Source organism: Tupaia chinensis, unplaced genomic scaffold, assembly GCF_000334495.1.
Source record: "Tupaia chinensis unplaced genomic scaffold, TupChi_1.0 Scaffold000639_1, whole genome shotgun sequence".
In the NCBI taxonomy this organism is placed as follows: domain Eukaryota; kingdom Metazoa; phylum Chordata; class Mammalia; order Scandentia; family Tupaiidae; genus Tupaia; species Tupaia belangeri.
Window position 1 is genome coordinate 1,611,383 of NW_006160160.1, and position 23,655 is coordinate 1,635,037.

General features: G+C 37.9%; 1 protein-coding gene across 1 annotated transcript in view; it reads left to right on the plus strand.

Moving 5' to 3' along the window:
• The window catches only part of ADGRB3 (adhesion G protein-coupled receptor B3), an 841,452-nt gene that overhangs the window by 348,196 nt on the left and 469,601 nt on the right, over nt 1-23,655 (plus strand). The window contains exons 7-8 of the mRNA XM_006159627.3: nt 4,479-4,643; nt 5,098-5,262. Coding sequence (XP_006159689.1) covers nt 4,479-4,643; nt 5,098-5,262 — 330 coding nt within the window. The remainder of the gene's footprint in view (nt 1-4,478; nt 4,644-5,097; nt 5,263-23,655) is intronic.

Sequence of the window (23,655 nt, forward strand, 5' to 3'; positions counted from 1 at the left end):
CCTCCACTTATTTCTATTCATTAAAATATTACTACCAAGACCAGCAGGTCGCATAATGTTTACTCCGCTGGACTCCTGTATAGTTGACTGCAGTTTGAGTCCCAGACTAGGTGTCTTAAAACTCACACCTGGTACGTGTTCATGTGTGCTCAAAACTCTGAGAGGAGAATGAAAGAAGAGAAGGGATTATGGTGTAGTCATCTCTCTAGGGAGTGATTTCTCACTTTCTCTCTGTCTTTCTGGCAAGGTCACATGCCCGATAGCAAAAATCTCTTTAAAATAAAATAAATAATAAAATAAAATATACTACCATTGCCTGAAATGTTAAAGTGTGTTCCCTAAAAAGAATGTGGTAATTAATTATTTTTTTTTAATTCCAGGATATTAAACTCAGGAGAAAAAACTTTTTTTAAATAAGTCTCACATTTTACAGTGAAGAAAATTCTTTCTGTATTTATAGTCTGTCATCTAATCTTTTAAGTTAAAGACATAGAGTCCTTTCCCATTTGACTTCTCAGTTTTCCAAAAAAAAATCACCTGCTAGGGGGATGGCCACACAACAATCCCTTCTCTTCCATTCTCCTCTTGGGATCTTGGTCACGCATACACAGGCATACAGCATAAGTTTTAAGCTGCCAGGTCTGGGACTCCAACAGTAGTAGACTACATGAGATAGTAGTAATATAACCATTACACCATCTCCTGGTCCCACAACTGGCATGATTTTCAAGCCGCCATGTCCAGAACTTGAACTGCAGTCAGCCAGGTGGGAGTCCAACACCTTAACCACCACACCAACGGCTGACCCATGGCCTCCACTTATTTCTATTCATTAAAATATTACTACCAAGACCAGCAGGTCGCATAATGTTTACTCCGCTGGACTCCTGTATAGTTGACTGCAGTTTGAGTCCCAGACTAGGTGTCTTAAAACTCACACCTGGTACGTGTTCATGTGTGCTCAAAACTCTGAGAGGAGAATGAAAGAAGAGAAGGGATTATGGTGTAGTCATCTCTCTAGGGAGTGATTTCTCACTTTCTCTCTGTCTTTCTGGCAAGGTCACATGCCCGATAGCAAAAATCTCTTTAAAATAAAATAAATAATAAAATAAAATATACTACCATTGCCTGAAATGTTAAAGTGTGTTCCCTAAAAAGAATGTGGTAATTAATTATTTTTTTTTAATTCCAGGATATTAAACTCAGGAGAAAAAACTTTTTTTAAATAAGTCTCACATTTTACAGTGAAGAAAATTCTTTCTGTATTTATAGTCTGTCATCTAATCTTTTAACAAAGACAGAGAGTCCTTTCCCATTTGACTTCTCAGTTTTCCATTTTTGCAGTAACTTGAACTTCTCTCAGTGAAAGAATACTGGGTTTTCACTCTTTTTAAAAAGATACTTGATTAGTTACTTTATCACTTTTTTTGTAACAGTCCAGTTAATGTTCATTAAAAAGATCTTCCCACTTTCAGCGTGAAATAAACAGCCACAGTATCTACTTGATACCTTCAATGTCATTGTTACTTCTTTTCTATAACTGTCTTCATAAACTAAAGTGTTCACATCTAAAACACATGTTTTGGTGATGTTTATGATGGTATTGAACCTCACATTGGCGCTCAGATTTCTAATACTAAGTCATTCTTGAACTTCAGCCATAATGTAAAATACATACATTGTCAGAAAGAATTGAACAATTAGTATTATAAATGTATAAATTTGAATACTTTATTTTTAGACAAATGGTGATATAATCTTTCAGGAAAAAGCCTGGTGAGCAAAATACTTCAGAAATAGGTATTTGTATTCTTTCAGTAAAGTCTTTTCTTAATTCTTCCAAAAATACAGCCTCATAACAAATGATCCTTTCTCTGATTTCCCATATGACTTACATATTCCCAAGTCCATATTTAAAACTTGTCGATTCTTCTTTGCCAGTGAGAGTGTAGCCATTACATTTGTAAAAAGCATACTCGAAATTTACTCAAACCAGAATACTCAAGGATATCACACATTCTTTTCTTTTAGATATATAACAGTTAGATTAGGTGTTATGACTCATTTTTTTAAATATGCTACTTCTTGAATGTTCTCAGTAATGTGCATACTCGAACTATATATAAATCCAAAAGATTATAAAATATAGGACCAAAACCCTCTCAGAATGCTTAGAGCCTATATATAAACCCAAAAGATTATAAAATATAGGACCAAAGGGAACCAGCAGTTAGCGTAATGGCTATGGCGCTGGACTCCCACGTAGTCGACCGCGGTTCGTGTCCCGGACCCGGTGGCTTAAAACTCACGCCGGGCGCGTGTGCGTGCGTGCCCAGGATCCCGAGAGGAAAATGGAGGAGAAGGGATTGCGGTGTGACCATCCCCCCTGGGGGTGATTTCTCGCTTTCTGTCTCTATGTCTCTCTCTGTCTGTCTGGCGAGCGCACGCGCCCTATAGCAAAAACCTCTCAAAAAAAAAAAAAAATATATATATAGGACCAAAACCCTCTCAGAATGCTTAGGGTAGAGATGGTTCATAATGCAAGTTCAGTAAGTGTTATCTTTGAAATGCTAACAAATTCTGAAATGAAAAACACTTATCCCTAATGTAAAAATAGAAGGGAAATAGAAAATTAATATTTTATTGATTCACTAGAATTTTCCTGTTGTCTGAATATTGGAGTACATAACATATAAGATTGTAGGAGATATTTTTAATAAAGTAAGATACTAAAATTGCATGAATAGAATATTAAATTAACATTTGATGATTTTTAATCTCACCAAGGATTTAGAAAGTACAGCTAGACACCTATTAATCAACTTCCTTTTCAGTAGCAACATATAAGACTCAAAACAAGACTGAAAGTACTTACTCATGTTCTTCCAGGCTTTCTCATTTGTTTGGATGGATTTTCACAGCAATATTAGTTCATGTAAGAACTTGGGACTTAGGGTTAATTCTCTTTCATCTGTGATCAAATTGACTAAGAACCATAGAATGATATTGGAAAAAGCAGAAGTCACACGTAGAGTGTGTTTCTAACACTTATTTGCTCATTTGCACATTCTAACTCAATAAGTTGTGGTTGAATCCTTCGCTCACCTCTATTTTGTGGCATATGAGATTATGTCTTTGTTAGTAGTGTCTTCTTTGTCTAAAATTTCCAAATCTCACCATTCTGAATCTAATGTAACTATTCCTTAGGTAGATATGATATGTGATCTGAAAACCCAAATACTTCATGTGACATTTTAAACTATATTGCCTTTAACCTTTTATTTACTTATTCGCACACATAAATTACTAAATTATAAACTTTTGAGGTTGGAATTTGTGTTCTTTTATCTTTCCATCTCTCATTAACACCTGTCACAGTATTTGACAGAGTCTCAAAACTCAATTGAATGAATCAATAGATAAATGAATCTCAATTTGAATCTCTTAAAGACAAATCAAGTTCAGCATTCTATATAAAATTCCAGTCATCTAACACTGGACATCTCAGCTTCATCTACATCTTCTCTACTTCAGCTCTTATGGAGGATCTTTCAGGCGTTCCTCCTTCCATCCCACCCAGGTAGCTTTCTAATCTCTGCAAGTGACTTCATCAGCATTGCCCCATCATCCTACCTCAGTCCTCTTCATCTTCTCCCATAATTTTCCCATTTCCAACCATGGAATCTGCATTTTTGAGCCTTCAATTACTTCTTAATGATCTGAGAATAATAGCCAAAATCCTAACAAAGCTGATAAAATGTCTTACAAAAATCAGATTTTTTTTTTGTTTACTTCTTTGTTGTTTTTCTTTAACAAGCCCAATCTCCACTTCTACTCTCCACCAACTCTCTCCAGATTCCATTCACAATGGCCTTCATCTAGTTCCTGAAAGGGCCTGATTCTCCTGTCAAAAGTCTTTATATATTCCTCTACCTGAAACACACCTTTATTTTATGTATGTCCTCCTCATTTTCAAGGCCTTCTGAACCTCAGTTTGTCATGGAAGAGGCCCCAGGCTCCCTGACATATTTATCTTACAATATCCTGAAATTATCCTTCTTAGCACTGTTTTATAAATTATTCATTTAGCATGTAATTTTTTGTTGCTGTTTCTAAGGTTTCCTTCCCTAAAATATAAATTCTATGAGGTATTGCTTAGTATTTATTTTGTTTATTGCTCTGTGTACCCATCTTCTTGCCCTAAGGCTTCCATTTTTCAGAGGACAATAAATAATATTTTTTGAAGTAATAAGTGAATCAAAAGAGATGTTGAATACATAAAAGGAAATGTAAGTAAGAAAATAAAATAATTATAGTTTGGAGGGTAATAAAATCTCATGCCAATGTGACCTTCCATTGTATTCGTTCAGAATCCATTGACCTGGATTCATCTTTAAAGTTAGTTTTCCCGTGCACTTTCTCTACAGCCTTCCCAACTGGAAGAGCTCCTTACATTGTCTCTCTTTTTGCTTTGGTAGTTGATGGACAGTGGCAGGAGTGGAGTTCATGGAGCCAGTGCTCAGTGACATGCTCGAATGGGACCCAGCAGAGAAGCCGTCAGTGCACTGCAGCTGCTCACGGAGGCTCTGAGTGCAGAGGGCCGTGGGCAGAAAGCAGAGAGTGCTACAATCCTGAGTGCACAGGTAAGGCCTGACTCTGAATGTACAGGTTGCCTACCATTTAAAACTCTTCACAGAACCATGCCAAATGATCAGGGAATAATAAGGTAATCATAATACATTTTTCAACAATATAACCAATGACACCAGAGCTTTTCTACTATATGTCATTTTAAATAAAGTAACAAAAATTTAAGAGGTTCTGAGATTAAATACCAATAAAGTTGATGAAGTTTAGTACTGAATTGGGCTTTTTTCAAGTGAAGTTCTATTTCCATTTGAAGAATCAGATACATGTATATAAACCTCTATTAATCATAATGCACTGTAATTGAGCAGTAAGTAAAATAATTGCATAAAGTTTACTCATGGTGGTAATATAATAAAAATTAAAGGGACAGTGATGTACTTGACTTTGAGTATCCCATGGGCAGTGTATGGTAGATTGTTGCCATTGACCAGGACCCATTTCTTGCAGCCAATGGTCAGTGGAATCAGTGGGGTCATTGGAGTGGATGTTCTAAGTCCTGTGATGGCGGCTGGGAAAGGCGAATGAGGACTTGTCAGGGTGCAGCTGTAACAGGACAACAATGTGAAGGAACAGGTGAAGAAGTGAGAAGATGCAGTGAGCAACGATGCCCTGGTGAGAAGGAACTAAAATGTTCTCAATGGAAACATTTCATAATCTAAAAAAAGGATTAAAAATATTCTCATTAACTAAGGACTGTACTTCTTCCATTGCAGGATTGCTAATGATAAGTGAAAATTTGCTTGTTTCTCTATAATAAGGGGCATCTTTATTTACGTTTTACAAAATAGTTCTGTAGGTTTTCAAAGTTATTTGTTGCAAAATGACATTGGAAAATAGGATACAATGGTAGCCATACTGAATGGTAATAAGATTATATATAGTTTAAATTGGTTATGGGTACTATTTTTCACTATTTTAGTGACAGATTTGTTTACTAAGAACAAAAACAAGTGTCCTTGCATTACATTGGGTTGTCAGTAAAGTCATGATGCATTTTTTGCATTTTTTTTTATAGAAAAACATAGAAACAAATAACATCATGACCTTTGTGACAACTCAATATATAGTAGATTATAAAGACATAAGTGTTAGATTGCTGAAGGAAAAGATAAGGAGATGATGTTCAAATTCAGACACTTTTAGGCTCTGTTGCTAATGAATCTCACCTTACTGAATGACTTTCAATAATTCCTTTAACTTGTTCTTGTCCCATTTTCCACTGTAAATTTCTATGAGTAACACATTTTAAAATAAAAGCATAAGGTCTTAATTACCATGTAGGACTAGAACTGCTGCTATAGTAGAATTTATATATACATATATAAAGAGAGAGGAAAGAATGAAAGCTCAGAAATTACCAAGATTATAAATCATGTATTTTAAACAATCAGTTAAAACAAAGATTTATTAGTAATTGTGTATATGTTCCATAAAATATTGTTGACACAGTAAGACTCAGTAAATACATGAAAAATTGGCATCTTAGAATATCATAGATAAATTATTATAAACATACAAAAAAGGTGTTAAGATGGAAGTTTCACAGTGAACAGGAAACTATTGAACGTAGAGAATTAGAAGGCTCACTTAAAGCCGTTAGTATTTTTCGTGACAAAGAATTTTGTTCTCTTTATGTGGTTTCTTAGAGTACAGTGTGTAAGCTGATTGCAGAATCTTTCAGGTTACCTTATAGTTCAGAAAGTTATGAATTTCTGTCTCTAATGTGACTACTACAATTCAGGAAAAAAAAAATATTCTAAGTGATAACCAGAATACAAAACATTGTGCTTCTCCTTAATTAGGATTCTAATGGCTTCCTACAGGTCTCACACTAAAAATATTAACAAAAACTTGATTTTAAGAATATCAGTGTATCAGGATCATCAGTTAGTGTAATGACTATGTCTCTGGACTCCCATGTAGTCGACTGCGGTTCGCGTCCTGGACCTGGTGGCTTAAAGCTCACGTCGGGCGCGTGTGCGTGTGTGCCCAGGATCCCGAGAGGAGAATGGAGGAGAAGGGATTGCGGCGTGGCCATCCCCCCTGGGGGGGTGATTTCTCGCTTTCTGTCTCTATGTCTCTCTCTCTCTGTCTGGTGAGCGCATGCGCCCTATAGCAAAAATCTCTCAAAAAAAAAAAACAAAAAATAATATCAGCGTCTCAGTCAGTTTTTTAGAACTTATAAAGCTTTAACATTAGTTTTGTTAATTCTTCAGGACATATGAATTCACAGCGATAATAAATAACCAGTAAGCAGGATTCAGATGAGAAGAATGCCTATATAGATTAACACTATGAAATTCCTCCTATGCTGCATGGGAATAAAGAAGTATTAAAAAAAAATGTTTATTTTGTCCAGGGAGAGATAAAGTAGAACAGTAAGGCAGGATTAACTAAGGCCCTTTTCATTTCTAGAAAAGTAAGGCAGGATTAACTAAGGCCCTTTTCATACTGGCAGTGATATCAACCAGTTCGAGCAGACCAGGATTCTTAATTGTTCTCTTTAAACTCTCCTCTGCATTCATATATGTAAGACAGAACTAGTGCAGTCAGTTTTACAAAGATTGCCACCTGCTGTTTCGAAGATATTTTACATATCTATTTACAAGAACTATATTATGCTTTATTTCCTAGGTTTGTTTGCTGGTTTTCATGATTTAAGTCAGGTTGAAAAATTATCACATAAAAATAAAAACATTTAGTATATTGCACTGTACATTTTTGGTATTATTAACTTTTTTTTCATTTTACTGTTTTCAACAGAATTATTTGAAATTACTTCAAAGTATCTATCTATATATCTATATATATATACATATTATATATATAATTTTTATAATTAAAATGCACTATTGAATCAACTCAATAATTTACTACTTGATGCTTCTTACACAAGGGCAAGAAGATGAATAAACAAACCAAGCTTTTTAATATATCCTAATCTGATTCTTTTATGTAAATACAAGTTGCATTATCCATCAAAAATTGCATGTGACTATTAATTTCAAAAATGTCTCTCCCTCTATAAAATACTTTCTGTTACCAAAGTAAAGGTTTTTTTTAATGTTTAACCTTTAACATTTCATGTGCAGTCATATCATCCCTAAATTATTTTATCAAGAGGGCAAGATTTATGAATAGCTCAATTTTCTATAGTGCATTTTATGTAGATACTGGAGTTCCCACTTTGCTGGAGAGCCTCTCTGTGGTCAGTATGTATTATTTTTGTGATTAAGAGCATAGTGTTTCTGACTCTCATCATTGTATCACTTCAGTCTTACACAATGACAATAGAAATTGAAAAAAAGTTTAAAGTACCATAATATTCAGAAAGGCACTTTTCTCATTTTGTCACTAACAAAACCTCAACAAATGTTTCTTTTAAAACAATATGTTTTTCTAATATTTTTTTCAGTACTGTTCCTTCTTTAGATTGCTGGAAACAGCTACAATTTATTTTTATACTTCATTCAATTTGGATGCAAAACAAATTAATGAAGTTTGCTAAGGGACCCTCTATGTAAGAAAGGAGAAATATAATATATGCACATCTTTGGATAATTAATGAAAATAGTGATTAATCATCTGTATTTAATCAAATGCTCTTATGATGGCTATAAAAGGTAGAAAATAATAACATTTTCTCATCAGGATTAGGCTATTTCTTTATGAGTAAATAGATAAAAGTATTAAAAATAGCATCATTGAGCATAAATATTTCTTTTATCTTGACAAGAAAAGAGAATTATAGGGGTAAAAAATTATTTTAAAAATATTCTTAGCTGAGCAACAAAATAACTACAGGGGAGATAATTAAGTGACCCAATTTTTAAATTGGTCAAACTCAGCGAATAATTTTATTTATCTCAATCTCATTGTATGTCCTCAGGCCTTGAAGGTTAAAATGGTAGGGTGGTAATAACATCGTTGGTTTTCAGCAGTTAGTGTAATGGCTATGTTGCTGGACTCCCATGTAGTCGACCGCGGTTCACGTCCCAGACCCAGTAGCTTAAAACTCACACTGGGCGCGTGTGCGTGCGTGCCCAAAATCCCGAGAGGAGAATGGAGGAGAAGGGATTGCCACGTGGCCATCCCCCCAGGGGGTGATTTCTCACTTTCTATCTCTCTGTCTCTCTCTGTCTGTCTGGTGAGCGCACGTGCCCTATAGCAAAAACCTCTCCAAAAAACAAATAAAAATCACTGATTCTGTTAAATTGCTACACTGTGGAAAGATGCGATTTTTAGTTTCTTTCCTCCAACATTTTCCTGGTACATAGTATTCAGTATGCAAGTGTTAGTGCTAGATTGTCGTAAGTCAACCTTCTGGGTTCCTGGGGACCTCTTTGCTCTATTCCCAGGGAAAAGGCTCACTAGTTTTATAGATCCAATTCTGCAATTGTCAAGTCATCAACTACCAAGTTGAAACCTACCATATACAGGTAGATATTACACTTCATTTATACATAAAACGTTCTTGGAACCAGAGTTGCTTTGTCTACAAATGGTGAGTAAACGCTGCAGGTTGAGAGGGCTGAGAAAGATTTGTGAAGTAAGATAGCTGTATCATAAAGATACACAGATAGCCATTATCATAAACGTACAACTCAGACCAAAGATGGAGCAATGATTATCATATTTGCCTCTAAATACTCATACCAAAGGAGAGCAGCAGTAGCATGGGAAATACAAAACTTGTGTTGGACATTATAATGCATTTTTATTAGAATTTGGCTTCCATGGGACCAGCAGTTAGCGTAATGGCTATGTCGCTGAACTCCCATTAGTCAACCATGATCAGAATCCTGGACCCAGTGGCTTAAACTCAGGCTGGGCATGTGTGCGTGTGTGCCCAAGAAAGGAGAATGGAGGAAAAGGGATTAAGGTGCAGTGTGGCCATCCCCCCTGGGGGGGGGATTTATCGTTTTCTGTCTCTCTTTCTCTTTCTGGTGAGCACACATGCCCTATAGCAAAAACCTCTCCAAAAAAGAAAAAGAAAAAGAAAAAGAAAAAGAAAAAGAAAAAGAAAAAGAAAAAGAAAAAGAATTTGGCTTCCAGTAATATAGCGAATGTGAGCCCCCCCACCCTAACCTCCACTTAGAAGAAATGCCATTCTGGAAATGACTATTCCTTATTTCTGCAAGGCTGTCACTTCTCTGAGTTACTTTCTCTTAATTAATTTCATTAGGAAGAACGGATCACAAAGTTGGCTTACTTTACACTCATCTTTTTTGAGTGACTTCCTTCATTGTCCAAAACTGTGTTTCTCCTACTGTAGTATAGGAATCACTGAGGAGGCTTGGTGAAACAGATTCCTGGGCCAGATCCCACTGATTCTAATGTCTAGTTTAGGTATGAGAATTTGCAGATCTCACAGGTCATACAGATGATGCCAGTCTGCAGATCATAATTGGGGTTCACTGATTTACAAATTAAATAAATAAATGAATAAGAATAAGGTGAAAATGAATGGAAATGGAATACAGTCCTCTGCCTCAGCTTCACTGGTAACAGCTGAAATACCACCTCAACAAAGATTAAAAAACTTTCTTTTATTCATGCTTCTTCAAAAATGATGAGGAATTGTTTCTGAAACTGGTCAATAATGGAAATACTGACTCCATAGCAAGTCTCTCTAGCCAACTCATGTTTCAACAAAAATAAGGTCTCCTGACATAGGTCATTTAAAGAAAAATAGGGTTATTAACTAGTTAGTGTACACAAAGAAAGATGTTTTAGTCATGACTCAACTTTTAGTTCTCCAGTCTCCATTTTTCCTGCTCCACAGAGAGTAGGACGTCCACTTGAGTATTAGTTGAACTACTTTGATATGGAACTATGCATTTACCAAGACACAAATCTGCAGGGTGGTAGAGTTGCTGCTATACTGTCACCAGCAGCTCTCTTCCTGCTCAAGAGTGTATTTTCACTGCCCCTTAGCTTCTACGGCTATGATTAGCTACTGCATACATGTAAAGATATATGATGCTTGGTGTGGGAGTTGTATCAGGGAGGGAGATGGCTCTCGGTACAGACTTATTTATTTTCACCTCAGGTCCCAGTTAGTAGAGTGGTGAATTGATCATGATCAGTACAAATATTTTCTGTTAGCGACAAGTTTAACAAGTTTAGTAAGTTAGATTCTTCTATATTGTGTGGACCATTTTATTCTAAGGCTAAATGTAATCATTATTAGAAACCCAAATATGTTGGTATTGAATTTGCTTTTCTTTTTTAAAGAGAAAAAACCATACTACTCTGTCTTGAAATATTTGCATACAAGCTGGTACCTACTTTACCGATTTTATTCCAAACCACAAGGTTAGCTAATCATAATTAGTATTTTTTAAAACCCTATTCCATTGGAATTTTTATTATTTTCTGCTATGGGAGTTTACCTGTATACTCTATAAGGAATTATATCTGTTAAGTTCTTCAGAAGGCTAAAGGTTGAGTTTTCACTAAATATTTCTGGACATAGCAAATAATGTTTCACTGTAGCATGCACATGAGTTGCCCACCTAAAACCAACCACGGAGTTCAGTCTTGACAGCAGGTGGCACTACGGATTGCCTTCTTTCATCTTAAATGTTTTGTTTGTTCTAGTCAAGTCACCCTAGATCAATTTTAAAAAGCACACTATAAATTGGAACTTGATGGTACTCCTTAGGTGAAAGAGACCACCTGTTATTTAATAATTATCTAAAATAACATTTGATCCTCCAAAAAAATGAGTTTTATTTTCTACTGCAGTCACAGTTCTGGAACAAATTAGTTGAATTTTATGGGATGAATTAAGGCAGAATCATTAAAATCTAAAAGAATCAGTGTGTGTACCAGATACTACTACATGTCTGCTATTCAAACCTGTTGCTATGGAGATAATTATTATCATAATTTATCTTATCAGATTGCTCATCAGAAGAGACTTGGAGAAAACTCTCAAAGCTTCTACCACAGCAGAAACTTAAAAAGCAATTTGTTGTAATCTTATATTACCCTACCTTGTCCAATTTAGAAATATTTGGCAACATGCTGATCATTTTCTTTTTTTTTTTTTTTTTTTTTTTTTTGGCGAGGTTTTTTTGCTATAGGGCATGTTTTTTTTTTTTTTTTTTTTTTTAGTTGGAGAGGTTTTTGCTATAGGGCACATGTGCTCGCCAGAAAGAAAGAGAGATAGAGAGACAGAAAGTGAGAAATCACCTCCTAGGGGGATGGCCATGCCGCACCACAATCCCTTCTCCTCCATTCTCCTCTCAGGATCTTGGGCACGCACACACACATGCCCAGCATGAGTTTAAGCCACCAGGTCCAGGACTTGAACCATGGTCAACTACATGGGAGTCCAGCAATGTAGCCATTATGCCAAATGCTTGTCCCATGCTGGTCATTTTCAAACTGAAAAAGAAAATTCAAAGAACACTTTTCACTATTTTTTTAATTTCTTCATTTCATTTCACATTAGTTTTATAGTAAAAGTAAATATAATTTTTAGGATATATGTAACAATTATTTTTAAATTAAGAAAATGAAGTTTGGGGTCAGCAGGTGGTATAGTAGTTAACGCATTGTTGAACATGGTTTGAGGTCAGCAGGTGGTATAGTAGTTAACACATTGTTGAACATGGTTTGAGTCCTGGACTCAACAGCTTGAAAATCATGCCAGGTGCTTGTGCATGCATGCCCAAAATACCAGGAGAAGAATGGAGAAGGGATTGTGGTGTGGCCATTCCCCTTTCAGTGGGGGGTGATTTCTCACTTTTTCTCTCATTGTCTCTCTCTGTTTCTCTTTGGCAAGTGCACATGTCCTTTGGCAAAAACCTAAAATAAAAAAAAAATAGAAAAGGAAAAAATATATAATGAAAAAAAATTAAGTTAATTAGTATAAGTCATTGCCAGGACACTAAACCTGAACCTTTGATGTTTCTCATCCTCATTTATTTCCTGCTTCTTGTGTATCCTGACCTGTGAATGACCCTAAGATTCTGCCCTAGCACTCCTCCCTTTGGTTGCTTTATTTCTCTCATCAACTACCACATCTGTGAGGAACACCCACAAATCAGTATCATTTGCCTTATGTACCTTCCTACCCTGGTTATCAGCTAAGGCTCTGCATGACCAGGAACATTTTTCTGACTGTCAAATCCTTTGTGTCATCTAGAATCATTCCCACCTAGCAATCAATCCTTTCCCCAGTGATGGGCTTCCCTCCATCGGGTTTCCCTGCTCAGCCACCCTGGTCTCCTTTCCCTGCTCCTGTCTGTTCCTGGGAAAGAGCAGCGCCACACACAGAGCCTCAAATACGAAGTCCAGCAATGTTTGGGACTGAGCTTCAGTGTCTTCACATACAAGACGGGGAGAATATGAGCCCTGGGAATTTTGTCAGGAGGAAGCTAAAATGTGCACGACAGCTAATTAGGATTATTCAGTGGCAGTTCATGTGCTCTTCGTTCCCCAAATCATTGAACGTCCACCTTCTCTGAACTCTTCTGCATAGGTATATGACTATCTTCCCTATTCTTGAACTTGTTCATGTGATTTACTTGCTCAAAAAACTTCCATAGCTTCTCATTACTTTCCAAATTCCTCATACACTGGGATCCCTGAGATTCTGGCATCCCCATTTATCAGGTCCACTACTTTCCAGTGTTACCTCCTTCAGCTAACTTACAAATAATGTTCTTATAGCACATACTTATATATATATATATATATATATATAATGCAATCCAATGTATCTGGCCTCTGGCTTCTGGATGAAAGGATGCATATTCTTTCCTTAGGCTATAGTTATTCACTTGGATTCCCTTAGTGAGCCTGTTTCCCTCCATCTTCGCCTGTTTATTAAGTTTGGAACCCCACACTTTGAAATTTGTCTCCCCCTTGGGGCCAGTAGGTGTCATAGTGGTTAAGTGCTGGACTCCCATGTGGTCAACTGCGGTGTGAGTCCTAGACCTGGCAGTTTCAAACTCATACCAGGCACATGTGTATGCATGCCCAAAATCCCAGAAAAAGAAGGAATTTTGAAGTGGACATAATACCCTGGGGGGAGGAGGGAGTGATTTCTTACTTTGTGTCTCTCTGGTGAGTGCACATATCCTAAGCACAAAAATCTCTCAACCAACCAAGCAAAAAATTGTCCCTCCGAGGTAATGATTTTTTCTTTTTCCTACAATCTTACGAGGATTCTTCCTCTAATGACTATAAACCTGATGTATACTTCCCTTATTCTATATTATTGTTATTATATGATTTACCTCTTAGCTAGAATTCCAATGCATTACACATGCATCTAGAATCTCTTTCTGTGTGTTAAGCCTAGTTGAACAGAATAGGTCACAGGGTATGTGCAATTTTGAATGTTTTCCAACATAAATGATTTAACTGGACTAATGAAAACATTTATATCAAAGCACACAAAAATTTGCAATGATTATAATGTTAATGCTGTATGTTTTATGGTTCTACTGTTTCAAAAATCTGTTATTTGATTTGTTTTGCCATAGGGTGCATGTGGTTGCCAGAGACACAGAGAGAGGAAGAGATAAAATGAGATATCACCCCTACTTGGGGGGATGGCCATGCCACAATCCCTTATCCTCTCAGGATTACGAGCATGCACTCCCACATGCCATGCATGATTTTCAAGCTGCTGGGTCTGGGACTCAAACCACACAGGCAGCCATGCGGAAATCCAGCCACCTTCTCCACCCACTCCATTCTACCTGCTGGGCCTCAAAATTCTGTTATTTATTTTTTAAGAGTTGTTTTGTTTTGTTTTGTTTTACTAAGAGTGTGTGTGCTTTTCAGAGAAAGATAAAGTGAGAGGGAGAGTGAAAAATCACCCCCCAGGAGGATGGCTACACTGTAATCCCTTCTCCTCCATTCTCCCACCAGGATCTTGGGTATGATGCACATGTGCCTGGTGTGGATTTTAAAGTCACTGGGTCCAGGACTAGAAACATGGTCAGCCATGAGGGATACCAGCTACATAATGGTTATGCCATCTACAGGCCCTGCAAAATTCTATGTTTTTATTGGACAGACATTTATTGTTAATTTATTCGGTAGACATTTTTTATCATGTATATGATTTATATTCTGTAGTTTTAATTCATGGTATGATCTTTCTTCTTTTAGAAATAGATAATTGAGGGACCAGCAGTTGGCAAAATGGCTATGTTGGTGAACTCCCATATAGTCCACCACAGTTTGAGTCTCGGACCCGGTGGCTTAAACTCACACCGGGCACATGTGCATGCATGCCCAAGATCCCGAGAGGAAAACAGAGGAGAAGGGCGCGGCATGGCCATCCCCCGTGGGGGGGGGTGATTTCTCACTTTCTGTCTCTCTGTCTCTCTCTGTCTTTCTGTTGAGTGCACATGCCCTATAGCAAAATCCTCTCCAAAAAAGAAAGAAAAGAAAAAATATAGATAATTAAGATGTTGGAGGTAGGAAAAACATATCTTTAAGTGTAGCAAGTTACTCAGTTTCTCTAAACCTCAGGTCAGGTCATTCTTTTAGACCTGAATTCCTCAAGACAGTCTCACAATCCCCTTTCATGCTGGAATTAGTCCCAGAGTGGTTCAAAAAGTGATTCCTGAGTCCTCAGGATAACCGACAAAACAGGAGACTTTAGCCAGGGGCCTCTGCTCTCGAATACTCTGGCTTGCTAACCCTAGTGTTCTTCTGAATGTTTTCATTTTCTACATATGCCATGACTTAGGTTTCTTTTTCTACATGTGCTATGACCTGGAGAAGGCTAAGAAGCACTGTTTTCCTAAACTGTTCCTAAGATAATATGAAAAGGGAAGTAAACACAATTTTCTGGCAAAATCTTGAGTGTACTCCAATATCAATCTAACTAAAAGTCAGTAAATAGAGTTTTTCTCAAAATTAAAGTTAGCTCTTTTTTTTTTTTTTTTTGTTAACTCTGTTATAAGGTTAGAACTAGAGTGACCCTTCTTGCTAAGTTGAATTATATAATTAAACAATACAGATTTGGCTGGAAGTGTGTATATAAAACACTGTGAAGACCATGCACTCAGATAGACAATCGGCAATGCATACTCTTTGCTGATAAAATTTAGGTTCATAACTTGCTGACTGACAGACTTAAAAACAGACTTTTGCAGAATATGTGAATAACTTGTTTGCTATTATGACCAAAAATAAGGAACTCCTTTGTTCAGGGACATTGTAAACTCTGAGAATGGGCTGAGAAGTTTGACTCCACCATCTCCTCGCTGAGTGGCCTCAATCCAGATACTTCTATCTGGCTTCATCATCTCTTGTTTAAACCATAATTCTGTTCCTTTTGTAAGACTACGAGAACTTGATGAGTTAGAATATGTAATGCACTCAGACAAACTAATAATAGCATGTAAAAGATTGTTGATATAATTATATGTTATTTCAACTTAAGAAACATAAAAAACATTTTCTACACAAGGGATGCTTTTCATGAACACTGGCCTTTTTCCCTCCAACCTTGGCTACAGCATGAATTCTTCTCTTGAGCAGGTTTCCCCTCTGAAATGAGAGCTGGAAGCCATGTGAACACCAAGACTAGACCTATCTCACTTACTTCCACATCTCCCCACAAAGAGAAACTACCAAGACATGAGAATTCATGAATTGTCAGCAAGTGAAATCCGAAATGTGGGGTCATGCGTAGTGCATGCTTTTCTCTTTTTCTGCGTGCTAGCTCTACAGTTTAGAATCAATTTCCTTTTAATGCTGAAATTCTAGCATGGGGGTGAAAACTAATTTTCCACATCAAATTGATTTAAGCCCTGTATAATTTTTTCTATTTTTAAGAGACAGAAAATCAGTTTGAAGAGACAGATTAACAGCTAATCACTAGGTAATTGCTACCTTGTTTTAAAGGAGTATGCTAACTACATACTTGTGACTTCAAGTACAGTTGTATCTTACAAATGGGTTTTTATGTCTTTGCACTAGTGATAGCAAACAGAGGGACCTTTCAGCTGATGAGCACAGTTGCCCTTCCATTTGCTAGGGCATCATAAGAAAACAAAACTCCTTCACACTGCTGTACCATATGACTTTATTTTTAGCACAGAGTGGCCTGAGCTAATTATGTGTTTTCTAATTTACAAAATGCACATAGGTAGCATTAAACTGAAATAAAATACAATAAAATAACAGTATCTCTATCTTTAGCTTTTGTTTCTCCCCCAAGCTTTGGTTCCATATCCCAAGTGATCTTCTGACAATATGTAGATGTGCTCAGATTTCTAAACTGAAAGCTATTTTCAGCATCTCCTCTCCCAAACCATCTCCTCTTCACGTTTCGTAGCTAAGTGTAAGACACCAGACGTTCTTCCTGGAATCCCGAGTGTATCCAATAAGCCATGGATCTGAGCCCATTCTACCTCCTAAATAAATTTCCAAACCATTCACTTCCGATTTCCACTTCCTGTGATTCTTCGTCCCTCCGTAATCCCGGCATTTATATTGTCGCAGACACCCCTGATTTCATCTCACTGTCCTTCGATTCATCCTCCTAACTGCAGATATAGCATTTAAAAAATTACATTAAATTCTCCTTGCCCTTAAAATAAATCCGAGCTCCTTGTTTACCTCACCATTTATCACCCTTCCCCCTTCTGCAACCACCGGCCTCTCCTCATCCCCAACTTTACACTATTCTTTCTGCAACTTTCCCTGTTTCTGGATATATCCCCTTCTCTTTGCCTCCTGGGTCTTCACACATATGGTTTCCATGGCACACTTGTCCCTTCCTCGTTGGTGAATTCCTACTTATCCTTTACACATCAACTTGAGCATTCCTTCTGGAAATCTCCCACTGCCATGCTCCTAACTCCAAGAGCAGCCAGGGCTTGCCAGCTCATAGCGGCAACATCTTGTACGTAATTTCTGAGGTTTTAACTTCTGACCATCTCGGGAGTTAGAGGCCCTGACTATGCTTGCTCATTCTTTCTGTTGCAGTGTTTAATAACAGAACTGGGACACTGTGGATGCCCCATAAATGTTTGTTGAATCCATAAGCGATGCTGCAGAGAACCCCAGAACCTTCTCCATTACAGGGGACTTCATAAACTTTAGACAGCAGAAAATAATTCTTAATGTCTAAATGTCATTTTAATGCCTAAGATGTTCTGTTTTTTCTATGAGCATAGCAGACTTATTTTCTATACTTATTTTTTTAAATATATAATCATCAAAGAATGCCAAATTACTTTTGATGAGATATATCAAGTAGTGGTGGGGTTTGACAGTACTACTAAAAAGCTAAAAATCCTGAACATGTTTGCAATGTCGAATCTGTTTCCCCCTGCCATCTCCCCTTCCCACTTTTTAAAATCATTTATGTAGTAGGTTTCTATTTCTGTTTCTAAGAACCTCGATGAATCCAAGGCTTTGTAAATTCACAATGGAACAAAACATCAATTTGGGTGGCCTAAAGTTTTAGGTTTAGATTATTATTGGTTTCTGTGTTTTTTTGTTTTGTTTTGTTTTGTTTTTCCCCTGATTGTAGCTAGACCTAATTAATAGTCACTAAACAAATAGAGTTCTCTAACTGAGTGCTGTTAGACAAGGGACTACTTCCTAACTAATCAGCTCCTTTTTTAACCAGAGTTAGGTCATGCGCAGGGTATATCAGGGCATTCTGAACAGGGCCCATATTACATCAGCCATACATTACTCCTCCCAAGGCAATATGAGGAATTCTTCCTACTCTAGGAATCTCTTTTGACTAATTTTTAATTTTTGTTTTCCTTTATTGATGGTAGAACACATGTGTATACACGTCAGAGTGAGAAGGAGAAACAGAGACAAAGAGATGAACACACTCCATAAGGTCTCATCAAACCTCAGTCCCCTCTCCCAGTCCTCCAGCCCATCACAGCTTAGGCAAAAACATGCATCCCTGCATGTGAGGCTGACTGGACTGAGCATTCAAACTGCAGCCACCTGATGGTGATGATAATGCCTGAGCAGGGCATTACCTCTGTGCCATAGACCCAATGCCTTGACGAATGTGTAGGATAGCTGTAATTGCTAACTTCAGTGCCTTTCTGCTCCTAAGTGGACATAGCTACTGCCAGACTCCTTAACACACACACACACACAATGTCCTCAGTATTCTGTGGAATCATTTTCATTCTCTGTGATCTTAAGAACTGGAGTGATTTAAAAACAACTTTTCTAGCCAGAGGAGGAAAAGAAATAAGCTAGGGGAAAAAGAAAAGAAAAAAAAGAAAAAAAATATGAAAAAGTGATACAGGTGACAGGCAAGTGCTCTGGAGAACAATAAAACAGACGAAATGATAGGAGTATTTAAGGAGCTGCAGAGAGTATTTGAGAAGGTGAGCTCAAAATAAAGACTGAAGGCAGCAAGGACATGACCCATGCAGATGTTTGAGGAGGGGGAGGAGGGATAGCCTGGGTGGAGAGAGCAGCTCGGAAGTGGGAGTCTTCCTGGAGTGTTAGAAAGGGGCAAGGAGGCCAGCATAGCTGGTGACTGGGATTTGAACTCAGGGCCAGATTGAAGGACCTCATAACTGAGGCTAGTTTAAGCATTAAATATTGTACTTACGTAAAAAGAAGACATTTTATTTTTACTCACATAGTCTGCCTTAGAAAGAAAGAAAGAAAGAAAGAAAGAAAGAAAGAAAGAAAGAAAGAAAGAAAGAAAGAAAGAAAAAAAGAAAGAAAGAAAGAAAAGAAAAGAAAAGAAACAAAACGCATTGACCCATATTTCCCAGCAGAGTTACTATGTCTGCCCACCTCGATTTTGAACCTCATCAGTTTTAGCTGCCAGCCTCGTAAGCATATCACCCTGTTGGCCCATCACTGCCATCTTGTGGTTAATTCCTGTAATGACTAGATATTCTGACCACATAGTTGACTGTGGGGGAGGGTGATGGAGAGAGGGAACAATTTTGGCCAGAATAATACTCTTGAAAAGCTTTCTGATGCCACTACAGGGAAATGAAGTTCAGGGTGCAACCTGCTTCTTCATTATTTTATGTCAAGACTGAATCAGAAGATACTAGAAGTTATAGCAACAGGCTTTATGAAATATATTTCAAATTCTATCATGGACCTGGAGAACATTTGAATTGGAAAGCACCACAAACAAAAAATAAAAAACAGTGTGACTGAATTGAAATGAAATATTATAAATGAAGCAATAATGAGGAAGATGAAGAGAAGTGAGGTTTTCAGATGGAGCAAAAAGAATAATCGGGTATAATAGGAATCTGAGATTAATGACTGACGTATCTTTATTTAAAATAGGGTAGTCACTGTATATGTAATTTAATTCTGTAATTATTTATGATGGTTTTTTTGAACTTTGACATTTATTTGAGATTTTCCCTTTTTAATATTCCATAATAATTTTCAGCTGACAGTTCTAGAAACACAGTTATCCATTACGGCACTATCTAAAATAGCAGCTATTGAAGTTAAACTTTAAATGAAGTAAATTTAAAAATTAGTTCTCAGTTGTTCTTGCCACATTTCCAGAAAGAGTAGCCACATTTCACTGACAGCTACCATACTGTCCAGTGAGAACACAGCATGTTCATCTTTGCAGAAAATTCTTTTGGACAGCACTAGTCTTTCTCTTTTTCCCCAGGAGAAATTATTTATTTAATAAATGTATTTAAACCCCTACTATATACTAGACACCATGGTAGTTAATTACAGCAGGTTAAAAAGAAAAGGAAAAGTAAAATATAGTTAGTTTCCCAAAAAATAGTATTTCGGAATTGGGAAGGCTCTCACACCTAACCTAATATTTTCAAGCAAATTGTCAGAAGAGCTATAATATTTGCATAGTCAATGACTGAAGGAGTAAGAAAGGCTTATTGGAAAATATATCATTTAAGCTGTGCATTTCAAAAGAAATAGGACCAGCAGGTGTTGTTGTGGTTGGGGTGCTGGACTCCCACATGGCCAACTGAGATTTGAATCCTGGACCTGGAGCCTTGCTTTCTCACTTTATCTTTCTCTGGTCAAATTATATAATAATAAACAAAATTAAATAAACAATTCTTTGAAAAAATAGACATTTTACCTAAAAAAGTGAAAAGAGGGAGCATGTTAAGTAGAAGCAGCTTTTATAGAAGTACAAATTGGTGTAGAGGGTGACAATTCTGAGTGGCCAGGGCATAGGACAAATTATATATGTATTGACATATAAACGGTTGGGCTTGCTAGAAGGGCATTCACTGAACTGAACACAGTTGTCTTTATCCTGTCAATAATAGAGATCCATGGGAGAGTTTTATGCAGCAAGATAAGGGATTAGCATTTGTTTTAGAGATTATTCTGTTGATGTGGCATGAAAAATTGGATTAAGGAGAAAGATGCAGGACAAGCCTACCATTTGTACCTAGTTCTTCAACTTAGGAACCAGGCATCATTATCATTGTTGATTCTTCACCTGTCTCATCCTCCACATCATCTATTCTGCCTCCTAAATGTACCCCACGTTCATCCATTTTCTTCATTTTTCGTCTAATCATTCTACCTAAAGCCACCACCATTTCAAAACTGGAGCACTACATTAGCCTCCTCAATGATGTTGCCCATCTGTTCTGTCCACAGAAGGTAAACTGGTCTTCAAATTAAAAACTGAATTATGTCAGTCTTCATTAGACCCCTTTAAGGCTGGTCCCATGGCCCTGAGGGCTCCAGCCTCCCCTGCCTCACCATGCCATTGCTCCAGCTCCTCCTTGTGTTCCCTCCTCCTTGTGTTCTCGCATCCCTGCTGGCCTAGCTGCACCAACCTCTGCCCTGCTTCAAGATCTTTGGTACATGCTGTTCCTGTGCTGGAGCCCCGACTGCATCTCACCCTGCCAGTCTCAGTGAAATGCCTCCTCCTTAATGGAACGAAGCCTTCTTTGAGCCTTTGGATTTCACACTGAAATAGCACGATGTACTTCCTGTTCGAACTGCTCGTTCTAACTGTACTTGTATAATTGTGTGCTTAATTGTTTGACATTTCCTTCCTCCCTTTGACCAAAAGAACCATGATTCAGAGACTGCTTTTTATTTTCTTTTCAGAATGATTTAATTTATCATTATTTATTACTATTTTTAATTTGCTTTAGGACATGTGAGCACACATGAGAGAGAGAGGAGAGTGAGAAAGCAAGTTGACAGATCCAGAATTCAAATGGCGGTCGGCCATGTGGGAGTTCAGTGCCTCAACCACCAGGCCACTGCTGACCCCAGACTGCTTTTCTTATGTACCATTGGTTCTCCTTAGAACAGGGTCTACATGTTACATAAATGTGTGAATAACCAATGAGATGTTCCCCTAATTCGAAGAGTGCAGGAAGAATGCCTAGGTAAGGCGTGGAGGCAGACTCATGGAAGGCTGAGGAAGAGGAAGATGGATCTGGTGGTTCAGTTATGGGAACAATTTCGGGGTATCATTGACAGAGTTAGGAAGTACAAGGACAAGAAATAAGCAGCATTATGGAGAAAAATGCAGGGAGTTGAAGTGTAGGCAGCTTACCTCTCAGATTTCTTAGGAATCCATACTTAAAAATGCTACTCAGCAATTGGTTATGCCAGTCTAAAGCCCAAGAAAGACATCTGAACCAACCAAGCAAACAAACAAAAATCCCAAATAGATATTCCTCTACATAGCTGGATATGGTGGGAGGGCATGTGTCCAGGCATAATAGCAAGCATGTGCTTGAATGCATTCTCGTTGTGACGCCAACATTTACTCACTTCTCTTTTCCTCTGCTTTGTCGCATTAACCCGGCACCCCATAGTTCCACCAGCAGTGATTTCCTTCACCACTGTCTCACCTCTGGGTTTTGCCTGTTCTTACTGCCACTGTTGCTCCTTCTCTCTGGAGACACATCCTTAGGCCTCCATGGCTACCTGATGAAAGGCTGGGTGGGCAGCAGGCACCAGGAAGAGGGAGACAGATGCAATGAGCAGGGAAGTGGCTCCCGGCTGTCGTCCTCTGTGGCTAACGTAGGGAGCCAATGGTTATGGGTGCTTGGCTGGTGTTGGCTGATAACAGCTCTTACTTTATTTTCCCCCTTTGTGCTCTCGAGATATTAAGGGAGGAAGTCTTGCACAGAGGCTGCCTCTACCCTCACTTAAGTTATATATTTCTTTTTTTAATTTTTGGTGATGAGTTTTTTCATTTATTTTCAGAGAGAGACAGACAGAAACCCTCAACACTTCTTCACACTGCAGTCCTCCCCCAGCCCTGAAGCTAACCAGGATATTGGGCACTCCCAAGGACACACCTGCTGTACTCGGGCAGATATGGACACAAACCCATAACCTTACTATATGGTTTTCATCAACACATGGCAACACCTTTATTCTGTCTTACCACAGCATGGCCCACATGTGATAAGACTTATTTTGTGTTGTGACTTTTTTTTAATTTTTTTTTTGAGAGAGAGATTTTTGCTTTAGAGCACGTGCATTCACCAGAAAGACAGAGAGAGACAACAAGACAGAAAGTGAGAAGTCACCTTACAGGGGAAATGGCTATGCTGCAATCCCTTCTCCTCCATTATCCTCTTGGGACTTTGGACACACACACACACACACACACACACACACACACACATACTTTGCACACACACACACACACACACACACACATACTTTGGACACACACACACATGCACACACTTTGGACACACACACACATGCACACACTTTGGACACACACACACACGTGCCTGGAATGAGTTTCAAACTGTCAAGTCTGGGACTTGAACTGTAGTCAACCATGAGAAAGTCCATGGCTCCAATCAGTACACTACCCGCTGGGCACTGTTGTTGCATATTTTTGATTTATGATGACTTTACCCACATTCATCAACCCTATTCCGAGGCTAGACTTGGTGACAAGTCCAGTTCTTGATTCCCAGGAAGTGGCCTTGCTAACCTCAGTCAGCACTTGTGCCCTATGTAACAGCCCAAGTGCTTGAAGGGACCAGAAGGGAATGGCTTGTTTCCCTA